Source organism: Megalobrama amblycephala, linkage group LG9, assembly GCF_018812025.1.
Source record: "Megalobrama amblycephala isolate DHTTF-2021 linkage group LG9, ASM1881202v1, whole genome shotgun sequence".
Classification (NCBI taxonomy): domain Eukaryota; kingdom Metazoa; phylum Chordata; class Actinopteri; order Cypriniformes; family Xenocyprididae; genus Megalobrama; species Megalobrama amblycephala.
This window is the reverse complement of record NC_063052.1, coordinates 5014754-5033100: the sequence shown is the minus strand read 5'-3', so window position 1 is coordinate 5033100 and position 18347 is coordinate 5014754. Positions and strand designations below refer to the sequence as shown.

General features: G+C 38.1%; 2 protein-coding genes across 7 annotated transcripts in view; both read left to right on the top strand.

Annotated features, from left to right (window-relative positions):
* The first annotated feature begins 3546 nt into the window (after window positions 1-3546).
* On the top strand, window positions 3547-8212 carry myclb (MYCL proto-oncogene, bHLH transcription factor b). The gene is made up of 3 exons (XM_048201294.1): window positions 3547-3896; window positions 4424-5016; window positions 6124-8212. Exons 2-3 carry the CDS (start codon window positions 4449-4451, stop codon window positions 6768-6770), a joined length of 1215 nt encoding a protein of 404 aa, XP_048057251.1. The 5' UTR covers window positions 3547-3896; window positions 4424-4448; the 3' UTR covers window positions 6771-8212.
* Window positions 8213-10043: 1831 nt separating this feature from the next.
* Window positions 10044-18347, top strand: part of trit1 (tRNA isopentenyltransferase 1) — a 56153-nt gene continuing 47849 nt past the window's right edge. For 2 of the 6 annotated variants that reach the window (XM_048201291.1, XM_048201293.1), the window contains exon 1: window positions 10044-10279. In XM_048201291.1, the coding sequence (XP_048057248.1) occupies window positions 10133-10279 (147 nt within the window). In that variant the 5' untranslated portion in view covers window positions 10044-10132. The remainder of the gene's footprint in view (window positions 10280-18347) is intronic. The other 4 variants (XM_048201289.1, XM_048201292.1, XM_048201290.1 and 1 more) reach the window with 3 other exon arrangements.

Sequence of the window (18347 nt, the reverse complement as noted above, 5' to 3'; positions counted from 1 at the left end):
TGAACATGTTTTCTGCCCAAGTCCCATCCTGATTCTTTCCCACCAGCTGTAGACGTGAAGACAACACCTCCCATGATTCCACGCAATCAAAGCATCATCAAGCTACGCCTTTGTTTTGAATAAGCGACCTCTAGCGAAAAATTACATAGTGTACCTTTAACAAATGCTAAATGTACACAATCATATGTTTTGCATTTTTAGTGTCAAGTGCAATATGTTCTTTTTTTTGCTGACTTGTCTGTTGCTGCCAGTTGTCCAGATTTGATTAGACGGTTCTGGGTGGGGCAAAGAGTGCAAGATGCTAATAGATCAAAGGGACAGGTATCCACCCTGTTTTGTGCACAGTGGTCAAGAAGATCACGGGACCTTGACCTTTCATTAGACGTTTAGGGAGGATTCTCTGCTCTCTTCCTCATGTGATTAAAAAGGCATCAGGTGGTATTCAACCTGCTCAGTCAACCTATTCACTCAAGGGTCAGGCTACAGGGAATTCATGATACCAGCCTTTGATAGCTGCACTTCAGTAAGCATTAGAGCAACAAAGAGAGTTTGGACATACAAAGAATGTTGGAAGACAGGATTGCATTTTTGTGTGTTTACATCACCACACATTTATTACATATTAAAACCATATCTTCTGATAACCATCAAATATCATCAAATTTAACACTACAGCAGCAGTAAAGAAAGCGAGAAAAAGCATATAAGAGACAGCAATTTTTCCTCCCATGTTTGGCTACACTGTAAAAAGCGGTAAGCTGCTATTGTTACCTTAAAGAGCCATTTCTACCTGATTTAACCCATAAACGTGTTTTGCTGGTATAAATGAATGTATTAGGTTGATTCAGTGATGCTAAATAATATTTTTATATAAATATATTTTTATATAAATAATATTTACTTGAATAAAATCAGTTAATTTAGATGTTACCATTTTTTTTTTCAGTGTACAAATTGTCAGAGAAACTTTTTTGTGTCTGACAATTAGTTTCAGAAAGCATCTTTTTTGAAGAAACTCTGAATGCATGTGCATGTAAAACTGACTACCATGATGGCAGGTTGTTGTTAGCAGTTGCCAGGGCGTTGTTATAGGGTTGCTAAGGTGTTTTTTTTTTTAGCATGTTGCTAGAGTATTCTGGGCAGTTGCTTACTGATCCAGGTCAAACGAGCTACACTGTAAAAAACAAACAAACAAAAAAAAACATTGTTGGTTTAACTTAACAAAATTAAGTTAAATTATAAGTGGTTGCCTTAAAATTTTGAGTTCATTGAAATTAAAAGTCTGAGTTAATACAATGAAGGAGATTGGTTTAATAAATAGAAACTCAAAATATTACATTATCTGAACCACATTAATGTTAATATCTAAGTTGATTTGACAAAAGAAAAGAGTTGTGATAACAAATCATGAAAATAATTTTTTACAGTGTAGAAATGGCACTGACCTCTTCTTTTTTTGCACATTTTATAGCTGCCAGAAGAAAAACTGTTACAAAAATAACAATCAATGGCCTAACCATTATACAGGCCATAATCTAAATAGTGAAGCTATAGCCTTTCTACTGTATATCTCTAATTTTTGTGCACAGCTTTGAGGGCAGACTTCTTAATTAGCACCTCTAGTATATGATAACAGCATGCTAATGTTCAAGAACCTCTGCCAGTTTACACACAGACACACACACACAAACACACTCGCACACTTCTTCAAGGCTTGGTCCCCAGTGCCACACAGGCTCCAGCTCCATCGCCTGCAGTTCATCCTTTTTTTTAAAGAAAAAGACAAATAGGGCCTCATGACCAATTCACAGCTTTGCAGTGTGTTAATGCATGAGGGTTCATTTCTGAGTCCTAAAAATATTCAGTTCCCTACAGAGCCATGATTACGCCTTTTAAAATTTCATTTTAAGGTCATATGCACAGTTTTCTCATCATTCACAGATGGTGCATAGCATGCATCATAGTTACTATATATATATATATATATATATATATATAAAGCCACTGCACCTGAGTTGAGAGGGAATCATCAATGCAATTCTTTTGTCAAAGCAAACTAAATGAACTCACCCAGCCTGGTGTCATTAACCAGCCTCCTATAAACTCTCAAACATTTGTATGGGACAATTGGATAAAAAGGGTGGGTCGAAAAAGCCAAGCAAATTCATAAAAAAGACCATAAAGCCAGAGAAAGAAAGATACATCTCTCCAGGGAGATTCGTCAATCACTGTGGGAAGAGCCTTTGTTCTGCATAAGGTCAAGGTCTTAAATTAATGTAAAGAAAGGAGAGGATAGACACTGAATTGAAACACTAGTCAGCGATTACTTACTTCCTAATGCACAGATTTGCCATATGGGACATTGTTGGAAAAGAGAACACGTGGTATAGCCATAAGAAACAGTACTGTCACAAGTACAGCTTGTGCACTGCCAGCAATTCATTAAGCTGTCTGGCACTAATTATCATCTTGAGCTAAATTTGCACAGACAAAATGTATAAGCTGGATATGACTCTCACTCACAATAATATTCAACGTCAATACAGCATATGCAAATCGAAATTATAGGTATGCTGCTGTGTGTGAGACACAAACAAAGCAAGATCTTGGCTAATGTTTCACTGCACTTGTCTGAGCTCACATGCACAATGATTTGCTAGTATTTTGCAGTTTCAGAAATAATATTTTTTTTATTATTATGGGGTGCCCAGGAATTGATATTCATGGCATTTTTTTCCAACCATATAAAATTCTGAAAAAAATGATTTTTTTATTACACCATTTTTGCGGTTTAACTGTTTTTTTAAATGTATTTATTTAAACATACACTATATTTTGCTATTTTAGTGCTTAGTATAAGAAAAAAAATATTTGCCAATGGAATAAAAAAATAAAATATGTAAGAAAAAAATAGATAGAAAATAGAAATAATAGAAGTCTTGCCGTTTACTTGTCAGGTAAATGTATCTTGTTTTGGGGATGTTTAGATATTTATACATGAAAACAAGTCAAATAAAAAACATATTATGCATTATTTATGATTATCACTGACACACTAAACACTTTCAAACAGTAATGCAGTTAAATGAATCAACTGAAACCTGAATCAAATCTCTCAATCTGAACAATGGCTGTTGCAATTGAATCCACCTCAAATACAAGCAACAGAATAATGTAGAAGATATTATAAAACAATAATCTACATTTTAAATAGCTTATATTTTAAATATCTGAGCTTTTTTTGTCAAAGTATGAGCATGTTTGTATGAGCCCCACTTAATTTCTTACCCTGCTATAGTGTAAAATACATTTTTATTCTTGCATATATCAATTCGTTGATAGAGTATATCATCATAAAAGTCACTCCCATTCTGAAACAGCAATGTCTATACGATATTTTTCTCAATCAACATCTGAATTTATCCCTAGACGCCCAAACCTCAAATGAACCTCTATAGTAGTTTCTGTCGCTTTAAATGATGGGCGTGGTTATCACGCTACTACCCGCCCAATATGCAAATCCTCCACTACTTTGGCTGGGTAATATAGTGCGGTACTCGTTTCAGGTGTCCATAGTGCGCGCAAGCCGCGGCTTGAGAAGGGTTCACACAGTAAAGGAGGCAGAGAGAGGCGAAGTTCTCATAAAGAGGCGGACTGCAAACGAGCAAAACATTTTCGCAACTAAACAAATAAACAGCAGCCAGATAACACAAAACCACGCCTGGAAAACGAACACAAGACAGGATTATTCAACACACAGCTTACGACGCTTTCCTAACTTGTTGACATGAAAGCCTTTTCTGCAAAACATTTGTCTGGAGCTCACCGGTGAATTGCAACACCTCATTTTCGTGTTTCAAATGACATGCAATACTGACACTCGCCTCTGCATTACGGTAAGTGGTTGTTAAGCAGGGAATGCCTAATTTATTTAGGTTAACTTAATCATTTTTGAGGGAAAAGTAAGACATTTTGCAGACGAATAGAGCAACTGTTGATGACAGTATACACTCGTAGTAGTATATGCACTTACATGAAGCATTACATCGTTGTGTTATGTAATAGAAGTATGTTGCGAAACTTCAAGTTTTGTACCGTAAAGTGGAACTGGATGCAGACCGAAATACTTTATAATATATTTGTTAGACTGCTTTACTTATTTTTTTTATTTTTTATTATATATTTGCATGCCTATATTAAAAGTTTTGCCTATGTAAGCTATATTATTTAGAATAATTTAATAATATTATATATTAAAATACTTACAAGAGTAAAAACAAAAAAAACAACGATAAACTGTAATTAGGCTATATGTACCATAAGAAGCTCACTGAAAATAAAAATGAAGAGCTTTAAGTTAATTATCTCACAGAGCACCATAAAATCGGATTGTTTTTAAAATCGGATCAATTGTGGTTTTCAGATCTTGATCTCTAAGGAGGACACCAATGCCAGGAATCAGTGCAAACGCATCGCGAAATAAGAAGTTGGAGATGGAGGAATACGACCAATATCAGCACTATTTTTACGACGACCACAACTTGGACGAGGACTTTTTCAAATCGACCGCACCAAGCGAAGACATTTGGAAAAAATTCGAGCTCGTGCCAACCCCGCCCATGTCGCCTGTCAGGATACTGGAAGGTACCGGTCCATCTCCAGGGGACAGATTAGAGTGGGCGTCCCAGTACTTGGGGCAGGACGACGAGCAGGAGGGACAGTGCAAACTCAGTGCGGCGGAGACTCTGGAGAACTTGAGCTCCATCATTATTCAGGACTGTATGTGGAGCAGTTTCTCCGCCACTCAGCAGCTGGAGAAAGTTGTTAGCGAGCGTTTGTCCTGCTCGGCGCAGTCGAAACTGTCGAGCAAAGCGCAGTGCGTCCCTGTGGACGCGCCTGCTCTCAACAGCTTGGCGACAGATTGCGTGGATCCAGCAGCTGTCCTTACTTTCCCCCTGAGCAGCAGCTGCAAGAAACAGGTGTCGTCCGGGTCAGAATCTCGCACCGACTCCTCGGGTAAGCACGAGACCATTGACTTTGAAGACCGAGTACTAAAACTCCCTTGTTTGCTTGTAGACCTTGAAGTGTACGTGTAAATTTGCAGCAGTGTTGACACCTCCTTTTGACACCTGACAGATTTCAATAGCTGGGATCATTCTATGCAGTAGTTGCCATTCAATCATGTACCAAAACCTGACATAGAAAAGTTGCATTGGATTTGGGTTGGCATTTCACCTTGAATTCTACTTAATATATGTGGAATGTCAAAGTGTGCTGAGCTTCTACATTCCCCAGGTTAAACAAAAGGAGAAATTGTTTTACTTGTGGGTGGTGCCTACTAGTGCATGATCAGCAGCAGACAGCAATAATAAGGGTACTTGAATCCGAAAGTGGTCAGGGTCACTCAATTGTCCACGAATGAACAGTCAGTATGAAGATGACACAGTAGAGATGCAGCCTTCTATAATTTCATTTTAAGGGCACATGCAATTTAAAGGCTTAAATTTGACCCAAAATAAAGAATTCTGTATTATTTACTCATGTTGTTCCGAACCTTTCTTCTGCAGAACACCGATATCTTGAAGAATGTCTCAGCTGGTTTTTGTCCATAGAGTGAAAGTCAATGGTGTCCAAAGCAACATTAGACCCCTTTGACTTTCATTGTATGGACCAAAAACCAGAGATGTTTTTCAAAATATGTTGTTTTTACTCATTTTATTTAGATGAACTATTCCTTTGAATAGTGAATTTCTGATTTTGCAATAAAAATATTTGGCTTTCTGCTCAATGGTGGAAGTAATTGCGTAGTGAAATCAGAGTAGAGGGAACTCAGAACAGATGCTTCTCTTATCAAAATACACATCAGAGGTGACTGTGACTCCAAGTTCATTATTGCAGATCAAAGCCTCATTTACTTTCCACCTGCTGAGAATAGGGAACTAATACAAACAGTATTCGTTGTGTAGTTTTGGTGCCCATCTAACTAGATTTTACATTCTGAATGTTCTGAGTGGATGGAAAGGTGTTGGTAAACGGTTGTGAAAGATGAAGCAGTCTACAATTGATGCAATACCAGACAAATGTAAACCGAAGTGCCTCATATTCTTTCAATTGTTCTTTCAGATGACGAAGAGATTGATGTAGTGACGGTGGAACACAAGCAGAACAAGTCGCGCTTGGTGAACGGTCGCAAACCGGTGACCATCACGGTTCGTGCAGACCCCTATGACCCTTGCATGAAGCGCTTCCACATCTCCATTCATCAGCAACAGCACAACTATGCTGCCCGCTCACCCGACAGTTATCCTGAAGAGGAGCCGCCTCGCAAGAAGATCAGGCAAGAGACCGTGCAGCCTCGACTGGTTTCCACACCCCAAACCCCTGAAAGAAAAACCCCCTTACCTTCCCCCCCAGTCCCCTCTCAATCTCCAACTGTCTCCGCTTCTCCAACACACACATCCTACCACCTCAAATCCCAATCATCCAGCCCTCAGAGTTCGGACTGTGAGGACACGGACAAGCGTAAGACGCACAATTTCTTGGAGCGAAAGAGGCGCAATGACTTACGCTCACGCTTTCTGGCTCTACGGGATGAAATCCCAGGCCTGGTTGACTGTCCAAAGACGCCCAAAGTTGTAATCTTGACCAAGGCCACGGAATACCTGCGTTCGCTGCATATCGGCGACAAACAGAAGGCCCAGGAGAAGAAGCAGCTCAAAAGCAGGCAACAGCAGTTACTACGGAGACTCGCTGAACTGAAACGTACATAAACTTTCTTAGTCCGATAGGACTTTCGATAGGAACTGTGTTTTTTCCAAACGTGGGGATATTTAATGGAATGGACTCTATATTTTGAGATTAGTTCTTCAGTTTTCATTCTTTGCACATTTGCCTTTGCAACTTGGGAGGGGGGGGGGGGGGGGGGTACTTGTGGAAGCTGCGGTACTGGTGTTCTCATGTGGACCCTACCAAGTTTCAAACAATTTTCCAAAGAGGGTCATTGTTTTGACCCTGAATGTGTGTTCTCTTAAATTCTCTCGCAAAAGCTAAAGTATTTGATTGAATTAGCATGCCAAATTAGGCATTATTTTAAATGTAGCAATTTATATGCATGTATAATTGATCTCCTACACTTTTTTTTTTTTTGTTTGGCGCAAGAATCTAGAATTCATTTGGTTAAAGATATTTAAGGGTCTTTGATCAATGTAACTTCTCCAGTTAATAGTGCTTTGTGACCTAAATTAACCTAAATTTAAGGAGAGCTGTATGCCCCCATTGCCACATGATGCCAGTGTAAGTTTAACAGACAGGAAGTTGCATCACTGTTACTTTGTGTTCCATGTTTGTTTGTTTTTCTCAGTTATTGTATATTATTCTTATCTTGAACATTCAGGACAGTGTCCAGCACAGCTTTGCAGTGTATATAAACTGTGGCATATGTATATAATAGTAGTGATGTACAGAACATTGTGTAAAAATACATACTTTGTGTTTTGATTATGAAAATCAGCACTGTTAATAGACTTTATTTTCTATTTTTCTGTCATTTGTCCTTGGTTGGCCCACTTGCCTTCCCTAGAGTATCTCAAAGTTTCTATTTTTGTTAAGAAAAGTTTTAAAAATTTCAAAAAGTTAAATAAAACAACACTATCAACATTTCATTTTCATCACTAGCCACTTTATGCTGTTTTCACTGCCTGTTCCCTTGTGTTCTGAAATTTCTTTGGCTTAATATCGCTTTTGTGGCAGAAAGAACATGCTGAAAGAATTTTGTACTAATTATATTTTCTTACAGAACTGATTGTATAATTGTTTGATTTCTATTTAAATATAAAGTTGTACTGGTGGCATATGCTTGCTTATCTCCCACTATGACCATCAGAACTTTATGCACACTGCTGTCCGTCATGACGAAGAATGCAATTATTTCTAACAAAAACTAAATAAATAAAGGCCATGTGTTCACAGAAATCACTGCTGATTGATTGAGGTGACTTTTGTTTTACATTCGGCTTTGAGAAATTATATGGCCAAAAGGGTGCATATGCCACCAGTAACCACTTTTTTTCACTTTTGTCCCTTGTCATCAGGTGTCATACTGGGAGAAAAATGGCAGCAGCATTGTCTAAGCACTTTGTGTTCTGTACCTCATAAGCCTATATACATAAACTCAAAATTGGGTAAACAATAAATAAATTCAGTTCAAATCACATATGTTTGCATGTTTGTCTTTCTTTGTTAAATAGAACTTAAAGGGATCGTTCATCCGAAAATGAAAATTCTGTCATCATTTAGTCCCCCTCAGGTTGTTCCAAACCTGTATATATTTCTTTGTTCTGCTGAACACAAAGGTATATATTTGGAAGAATGTTTGTAACCACTGACTATGGTAGTACCTGAGGGTGAGTAAATGATGACAGAATTTTCATTTTTGGGTGAACTATCCCTTTAACTCCAATTAACTGCTTTTAGATTTGGTTGCATACACCAATGATCCAGAAGCAACAAAAATAAATAAAATGTTTAAACATTAAATTTTCACAATAAGACTTATTTAAAATGATAGTTCTCTCATAAATGAAGATTTCGTCATCATTTACTCATCTGATGTTGCTCCAAATCTGTATGATTTACTTCCATGGAACAGAACTTGAGATGCCATTCACCATTCACATTAAGGGAATAGTTCTTATCCCATAATTTTCTCACTCTGAAGCCATCCTAGGTGTATATGACGTTCTTCTTTCAGCCAAACACAATTGGAGTTATATTTTTGAAGCTCCAAAAAAGCGCATCCATCCATCATAAAATTAATCCATATGACTCCACTGATGGGTTTTTGTAAGAAAAATGACCATATTTAAAACCTTATAAACTATAATTACTGGCTTATGACAATGGAGTCGAGTTCTGGCGGAAGGGTGACCTCTGACCTGACATATGACGTAGAACCAATTATAGTTTATATAGTTTTAAATATGAATATTTTTCTTACAAAAACCCATTGCTTCATGTCAGAAGGCATTTTTTAACCCACTGGACTAGAGTCATTTGGATTACTTTTATGATTGTTGGATGTGCTTTTTGGAGGCTCTATTCAATTCCATTACAAAGCTGGGACATTATTTAATATAACTCCAATTGTGTTCAGCTGAAAGAAGAAAGTCATATACACCAAGGATGCCGAGTAAATTCATTTTTGGGTGAACTATTCCTTTAATTGTATGAAAAAGATGCAATAAAAGTGAATAGTGACTGAGACTAAAATCACACAGGCTTGGAACAGCATCAGGGCGAGTAAACAACATTTGTTGGAACTATCACATTAAGTTAATCCCAAGACAGATTTCTGTCTTGATATTCAGTTCTTAATATCAACACACACTAGAGAGCCACAACTTCGGCTTCTTCTGTTTAAACAGTATTATATTGGCTCAGCTATGACAGAAAAAATAGGGAAAGATTTTACTATATGTGGCATAAGAGCTATTTTACTCCATCAACACCTTGATCGTTTCATTAGCGAGAGCCTCTTTAGTTGACACGTCGTAGTGGCAACGATCATCTCTGGCTCAGAACGCTCAGTTGCCATGGAGACGGAAGAGAGCTATTCATACCCATATTCTTCCGGAAGCTGCACGAGTCGACCTGCTAAAGTCAACAATGTTGTCAAAGCTGCAAATTAAACGATTAAAGACTGCGCCAACTCATTAGATATTAGAGTGAAAACTCAAAACTGCCATTATTGCAATGAAGCCAACGAATACGGATACTAGTTTCACCATATTACTAGTAATTAGCACTATGTTGTTAGCTAACAGGATTCTGTGTGCTTCCTGGATGTATTAGTGATGAAAATCTCAACTTGATTCATCCATGTTTGGAACACACAGTGCCATTGTATTGTCCATATATACCACGATTCCTGTTTTTCAAGTACTTGTTGTTGGATTGTAAGAACTTTTGTCCCATTTCTGAATGAAACACGCTTGCCTTCCCGTACCTGCTATAACTGAATCCTTCAATCTCGTTCCTATGGAAACAGTTTTAGTTGCTTGGATACAGTTCCCTCCTCCGCTGCGAAGTCAACGCACATGCTCAGATCATTCTTCAGCCCTGAGAGGTTGCTGTCATGGCGGCCGCCACGCGTGTGCTCAAGAAAGGCATCAGTCCGTCTTTAGTGGTGATTTTAGGAGCCACTGGAACCGGCAAATCCAAACTGGCTATCGAGATCGGGAAAAGGCTTAATGGGGAAATTATAAGCGCCGATTCCATGCAGGTAAGTTGAGCGATCTGCTGCATCATCTGTCAAACAGGGAAGCACGTGAAAGGGCATTGAGATTAATAAATGACAGGTCATTTTGAAACAGCAGAGGTGCAAAAGTAAACCGTTAAAGCTTTATAATGGAACAGTGTCATTGGTTAGAAGCTTTTAAATGCAGCAAGTTTTATAATGCGTTAAGCCAGAACATCATTAGACCAAAAGCTTTTGGACTCCAAAATATGTAACTTACACAGGCTAATAATTTCTTGTTTTTCTCCGAAAATGGGTTGCAGCAAACGTTGTGTACATGTTTTGCACAGCGCATTGTGTACGTTTAAGGATTTCGAGTTATTTTATTTCCTCGTGCACATCACTGGTCGCCATTTTTGACAATGCTCCACGCGCTCATAATTCATTATTTTGTCATAAGGCCAAGAATAAAACGTTTCTACTGATCCACTACCACCAGGCTTATGACAAGCAACATATAAAAACTGATTTCTTTTTTGCGGGTGATTTGGTAATTGGCCTTATTCATTGGTAATATATAGGTGGTGATTGCTCAGTTTTCTAATCTGTTTTGATGGGTTTTATTAAATAGATAGAAGTGACCATCTGCACTGGTCCACTAGTAAGTCTGAAGTATTTGTTTGAGTATGTATGAATATTCTTTGGCCAAAGCAGGAGATATCTTTAGCATGAGCACAATAGGGCATGTTGCATAACACTATGTCCACCATCTTGTACTAAACTTTATATCATTCCAAGCCAAAGTACATCAAGGAGAAAGCTGCCCATAAGCGTTCCCATAAATCCCAATGGCATTTACTCTGCTGGCGTAGATACCCAGAGAAGTACGCAATTAGAAGTCTGCCATCTTTGCCATCATTTCTGCTGATAGGTTATTTTGAGCCAGTCACCTGCGCTGTAGTCTGAGCCTCAGAAGTCATGCCCACGGACTGCTGGCTGAAAGTCTGATGCATAAGGCACACAAAATGGGAAACAATTCGGGAGTTTTGAAGTTGTCATCTGATTGGCTGAATTCTCTAGGATTTCTGGGAGATGTCACATTCTATAAAGGCAACCCTTTATGCCCCTTTTTACAAGATGTAAAATAAGTCTCTGATGTCCCCAGAGTGTGTATGTGAAGTTTTAGCTGAAAATACCCCACAGATCATTTTTTTATGCCACTTTTTGGGGGAGAACAAAAACTCAGCATTTTTGTGTCACTTTAAATGCAAATGAGCTGGTGCTTCAGGCCCCAGCAACAACAAAACAGGACAATCTCACGCACTGAAAATGTCAGAAACTGTCAGTAGCGGTGTTCAACTTTATATGTTCGAACCGTAGTCGGACAATGATCGAGAGACTCAAGAAGAAGTGACAACATGTAGAAAAGGCTGAGACGATGCAATCTCCCAGTTCGATACTATCACGATACTTGGGTGCTGAATCGATATGTATTGCAATTAGTTTTTTTTAGCATTGCGATTCTACAAGTATTGCGATTCGATATTGCTATTGTACTGCGATTTTTCCTTTTTGTTTTTTTTGTTTTGTTTTTATAAACACTAGACCATGGGAAACCGTTGAATCATACACTTATACAGACTGTATGATCTATAAGATGTCATATTTACAAAAACAATTCATCACATCTTTCTTTTATTTAAGAAGCGTCATCCATTATAGTACTACATTATCTTGAATGATTCAAGATTCAATGACAAACTCATTTTCAGTCTATTGTCGCCACCTAGTGGTGAAACAATGTAACTGATCAGTCCTTATTTGAAACGTTATTTAGTTGCATAACACTCAGAGATGACACATTTTGCCCTGTTTGAACAAAAGTGAGTAACTTCTGTCCTCCTTGTGTATATGCAAGGGCTAAAATAAAGCAATATAATTTGAATTAATATCGATACTGGAGTAAAAAAAATCGATTTTAAAATCGTAAACAAAAAAATTGCGATAGTTGGTGAATCTTTTTTTTTTTTTTTTTCTTTTTCGTCCCAACCCTAATGTAGAATGCAACAGGACATTTCTGATTGGCTAAATGATTGGCTCAAATGTATAAGACTTTACCGATTTTCTTTGGAATATATTTTCTTCGAAAATAAAATTTAACCATGATGTTCTCAGTGACTACATCCCAAAACACAACACTTGTAATGGCTCTTTGGAGCAGACATTGTACACCTGTGGGCAGGGCTTCTCCCTACAATGACATCGTATGGGGGAATCTGAATCAGCTTGTTTCAAGAGACTGCTTTTGATTCATGGGAATTATAAAAAAATGAGTGAGTGGATTTTTACCATTATAGGCTGCTGGTTCTCACACACTGCGAAAACACATTGGTGTTCAAACACCAAAATGTGAATTTTGCATAATAGGTCCCCTTTAGCAGTCCACCTGGAAACAAAGCCGTCATGACGCCATACCCCCTCATGGAAGAAGAAAGCCATCGTGTTTACTACTGTGAAAACGAGCACTTATTATGATCAACTAATGCTGGATTTTTAACAGTAACTGTAATTTTGCAGTAACTTGCACAAGCTTCTTGAATGAATAATTTATTAGATGCATGCCGGTCTGTTATCTTAGGCACATTGAGTTTACATTTCCATGCCCCTAAATATGACGCGGAAGAAAACAAACTGTGATTGGTTTCTTTACATGTCAGTCAGACGTCCTCTTGGGTGGTCCTTGGCCAATGAAAGCTGCGATGGAGTCCAGACCTTCTGCCATCAGTCTGAAGGTCTGGCTACACGAGACTACCTGAACTGTGACCTCAAATGAAGCACATAGGGGAAAAATATATTTTAAGATCGTATTCTTTTAAGATCACTACAAAACAGAATGTAAAACATAATAAACCTGGTACTAGTATTATACATAATTTTAGAATTACCATATTATGTATGACAATAGATGTACAACAGAAAAAAGTGTAGAAAGCTTGTTTACTTTTGTCTTTCCAAATTCTGACACAACTTTTAAACTTTTCAATGTTTTTAGTTATGTGTGTATATGAAATTGTGAATTATGCAGGATCGCAAAAGCGACATTTTGTTCCATTTGAGGTTTCAACCTCCCCTTTAAATATTGTGACATGCATGCACTACTTGATCACTACTAGCCTTACAAATGCATTTTGGTTTAATCTTGACACAGTTGCCTTAGTACCTATCTTGTTCTTGCAAATTCAAGAACTTGAAGAAGAACTTTTTTCTACCAGATCGTCCAGCTCTTTTCAGCTATGATCAGGTGAAATAGCTGAGGTGCTGCATCCTCCACCAAGTCTGTGTCAGTTGTAGATGAAAAGGCTTTGGCTGTATGGACTCCTTTTGTACTCTCAGAGCCCCTGGAAACAAGGCCTGGGAACTCAGGGGGTGGGCTTAGTGAAGGTTTGGTACTGCATTTGCATATAGGCCTGTCTATTATTCTCAACAGAAAGGGACTTTTCTGCTTTTGAATTTGGGTCAGTCTAATCATATATTAAAGCCTCATTCAGGATGTGGAAATTTGGCCTATTCCCAAAATTGAACTGGGTGTAGTTCATGTATTTTATGGCTTGAAAGTGTGTCAGGACATGTGATGTGTATCTGTATAGTTAAAATTATGATAATTTTTCTAATTGCTAATTACATAATAATTATAAATGCAGTTGTTGATGTACCTGTAGATTACATCATTGGCAAAGCATCCTTATGATGATTCATCTGTTTAATAGTTTCCCTTAGAAGTTTGTCAAGCATTTTTGTATAAGTATTTTAGTCTTTTGTTGTTGTTGTTCTATAACACTCTAATTAGTTGCATTTTGGAAATTGTGCATAACTCGTCCTGCATGCTTGGGCAACATCACTTTATGAAAGTAACTTGACACTTCAAATAACGATTATACTGTACCATTACATCGTTGCGCCACCAGTTGGCAACAAGTGACTGTTAAAAAATGTATTTGTCATTGAGTCATTCATTGAAGAGAATCATTCAAAAAAGCTGCTTCATCCATTAATGAAACAAGTTAAGTATTTATGAGTCATTGAATCATTCATTCAAACTAGGGGTGTAACAGTACACAAAACTCACGGTTCGGTATGTACCTCGGTTTTGAAGTCACGGTTCGGTACATCAGAATGAGAAAACTAAACTGAACAAACTGAACAAAATGTGTTTTTGTCTTTTAGATATATTAACTTATAACTAAAAGTTTCTTAAGGATACAAAAATTGACCACTAACAGGTTAAGGTAAAATATAATGAATATATAGGCTAATACAGTGCATATATTGAGCGAAAGAGTTCATTTCTCTGGCAAACTAACAAGATGTGGACACTGAATGGCTTTTCTGAGGTAAATGCTACATGACATATTGTTTACAAGCCATTGAAACACTGATTGAGAGATTACACGGGATATGACCGTTTCAGTAAGTGGTACTGTATCTTTCAGCATACCTTCAGATGTTCATTCTTGTTTATTCTGTAACTGGTATTAAAGAGGAAGAGATGATCGCATTCACTCATGCTCCGCGCTGCTGGTTGAACAGAGGCGCCTATACAGTGATCTGTCACGCCACATCAAAGCACATCAAAACAGCATTTTCTGTTTAAATTTCATGATTTTGCAGACAGATTATGGGATTATGCTTTGTTTCTTATCGAAAGTAACAAAACACAGAGCTTATTGCGATTGTTGGTGGTTAATGGTGGTTAGGCTACAATATGCAATGTAATGCATTCGGTACGCACGTGCACCATACCGAAAGCCCTGTACCCAAACGGTTCGGTATGAATACGTATAACGTTACACCGCTAATTCAAACCATTTTTAAAAATAATTCATTCAGATTAATTAAACATTCTAAATTGACTGCAGCATTTAACATTTTGAAAGAACCTCTAGTAAATTACGTTATGTTTAGTTGTCTGTTCAGAATCGTGGGAAAATCGTGATCTCTGTTTGAAGCAAAAAAATATAAAATAATAGAATAAAAATAAAAATTGTGATTCTCAATTGATCCAGAATCGTGCAGCTCTACTGCAAACTGTTATATTATTTTATTTTAGTGTAGATTTATTAGTTCAATGTTTATAAGGTTAGGGCTCACACTAATTATAATAATAATTGTACTGTACAACCATAAAATTGCTATATTAATATTTATGGCTGTCTTAATTTCAAGATTTTATTTTGGCAGAGAACCACAGGGAGCCCTTAAAACGTAAACTAAAACTTATTGACAGCATGTTTATAAGTGCTTCTCATTACAAGTTTGTGTAGATGGTGCATGTGGGGTCATAATCGTCTCAAACTCGTCTGTGAACTGAGCCATTCTGACACACTGAAAACACTGGATCATGAATGGATAAAAGAACACAATTCTGCACTTCACTCTGAAACACGTATCACATATTTATTTAATTGAATTGTAGCCTTTGTGATTTGTTAATCGCACTAAACCATATCGCGATTTCAGTTTTATTTTGATAAATCGTGCAGCCCTGGGTTTGGCCGTGGACTCTTTTAATTTAGCATCCACCCATAATACTCTAGCAATCGCACAGCAATACCACTCACAACACCTTAGCAACCATATAGCAAGGCCTTGTGGTGACTTTTGCAAAGGCAAACGCTATTTTCCATAGTAAATGTGAAACTCTACTTGTCCTCCTCTGCTACGGCCTCCTTGAGGATGTATTGCTCTATTGAGAGTGGCATGGCTGTCACCTGGTGCGGTTAATTGGGTTACGCTAATAAAATTCCTCCTGTTGTGCTGCAGTGCAGTCGCATCCACTGCTCACACGCTGAGCTGCAAGCTGGCTCCTTCAAGACCCCTCGCTGGTGTAACGCTCCACAAGAGACACAAAGAGTCAATGAGAGCTTTGGATTTAGCTAGCAGTTGTAAATGTGTGCTTTATGTATTTCTAGAGTATATTGATAAGCATTGCATTTGTCCATAGATAAAAAATACATGTTTGTGCAAGGGTGAGTTGGGTTTTTGTTGAGTTCTGAGCACTGTTGCAGGCTGGCTGCTGGGAAGCCACTATTGACATGCTGAATTGGTGCCTACACGCCTATTATGCGCAGTAGCTTTCATTGCACATTCAGTGGCCATGCGGCTTACACAGGGCATTTTTACATTTTGAATGGCAGTACTGTACTGAGGGGTAGAATGGAACTAAGCCGAGAGAACGACCGATTGTTCATGTCGTCAGGTTTGGATAGAATATTTGAATAATGGTTTGTTGAAGTCCGGTATCCAAATTCTTGCTGTTGGAGCGAGTAGTGATATGAAAGGTCAGGGAGGGCAGGGTTCAATGGACCTCGGGTCGACAAACTGCTCATGGGAACCCCGGCTGAGGTCACTAAGGCTGTAACCGGAGAAAAGTAAGAAGGGATTTTAGATGCTTAGGGCATCCTGCTTTTCACACAAGGTCTTCAGGATCCCAACAGCCTTTTAATAGGCCATTCAAAAGAGTGAAGGACCAGGAGACTTTAACGCAAACGGTTATTAATGGACTTTAGTGGGTGTTTGGGCTCGCTGATGTGGAACCAATTGTACTACTCTTTGCTGGTGTCAGCTTTTGATCAGTGTAAAAGGGTTTAAGGGTATCATGGTAACATGGATTACAGAGAAACTAGACACCCCGGAAAAACCCGAACAAACACCCACGCTGTTGTGTTTGAGCTACAGTGACCTGATTAATGACTATTGCCCAGTTGTACTTGATGGTAATAACACGGGGTAGCCGTTTGGGGTCCATAAAGCAGTCATGTTTTTGTCGATAATTTGTAGATTATAGGGTAATACTTTATTTCCATAGTCCACTTTAGTCATTCTACAACAGTATAAGCAACTTTGCAACTGCATGTCAACTACCAGTCATTAGAGTATTAGTAGACTGTCTGTTTACACTTTATTTTAATGCTCCAACAAACATTCTACTGACTATACGCAAATACATGTCAACGTATTCTACTAACCCTAACGGTCTACTAACTCTCTAATGTCTAAAGTGGACTATCGAAATAAAGTGTAGTAGTGAAGTAGTGTTGTCAAAGGTACCAACCGTGATACCAAGTCGGTACTGAAATTCTAAAATGTGACACTTTGAGCGCTATTGAGCACATTCGTAAACACCTGATTGGCCTTTGTATTCACGCGCTCATCAGATATGTCTGTGATTGGCTACAGAGATCAATGCATGGGAGCATTTGAAAGCACACGGAAGTGTTTGAATTTGAAAGCGGGAGCATTTGAAAGTAGGCGTCTATCAGCGGACCGGTGTGTAACAATCCCGTGTGTTTCTGTGTAAGCGCTCGGTGAAGAGCGTCATTGATGTCTATTTACAACATGTTTTGAAGTGTAGATGATCATTGAAGCCAATCACAGACATATCTGATGAGCATGTGAACACAAAGTCCAATCAGAGGTGTTTACGAATCAGCTCAACGGCGCTTAAAGCGACACATTTTAAAGGTGCCCTAGATTCAAAAATTGAATTTACCTCGGCATAGTTAAATAACAAGAGTTCAGTGCATGGAAATGACATACAGTGAGTCTCAAACTCCATTGTTTCCTCCTCCTTATATAAATCTCATTTGTTTAAAAGACCTCCGAAGAACAGGCGAATCTCAACATAACACCGACTGTTACGTAACTACATGTACTGTTTGAGGTTAAAGTTACCATCGTTTCTTACTGTATTCACAGAGACAAGAGCCGTCACTATTTTCATTATTAAACACTTGCAGTCTGTATAATGCATAAACACAACTTCATTCTTTATAAATCTCTCCAACAGTGTAGCATTAGCCGTTAGCCACGGAGCACAGCCTCAAACTCATTCAGAATCAATGTAAACATCCAAATAAATACCATACTTACGCGATTAGACATGCTGCATGACGAACACTTTGTAAAGATCCATTTTGAGGGTTATATTAGCTGTTTGAACTTTTTTTTTATATTGTTTAAGGCAAGCGCGAGCTCTTTAAATCTCGTGCTCCACACCCTGAATCGGCTCATTTCTAATTATGCCCCAAAATAGGCAGTTAAAAAAATGAATAAA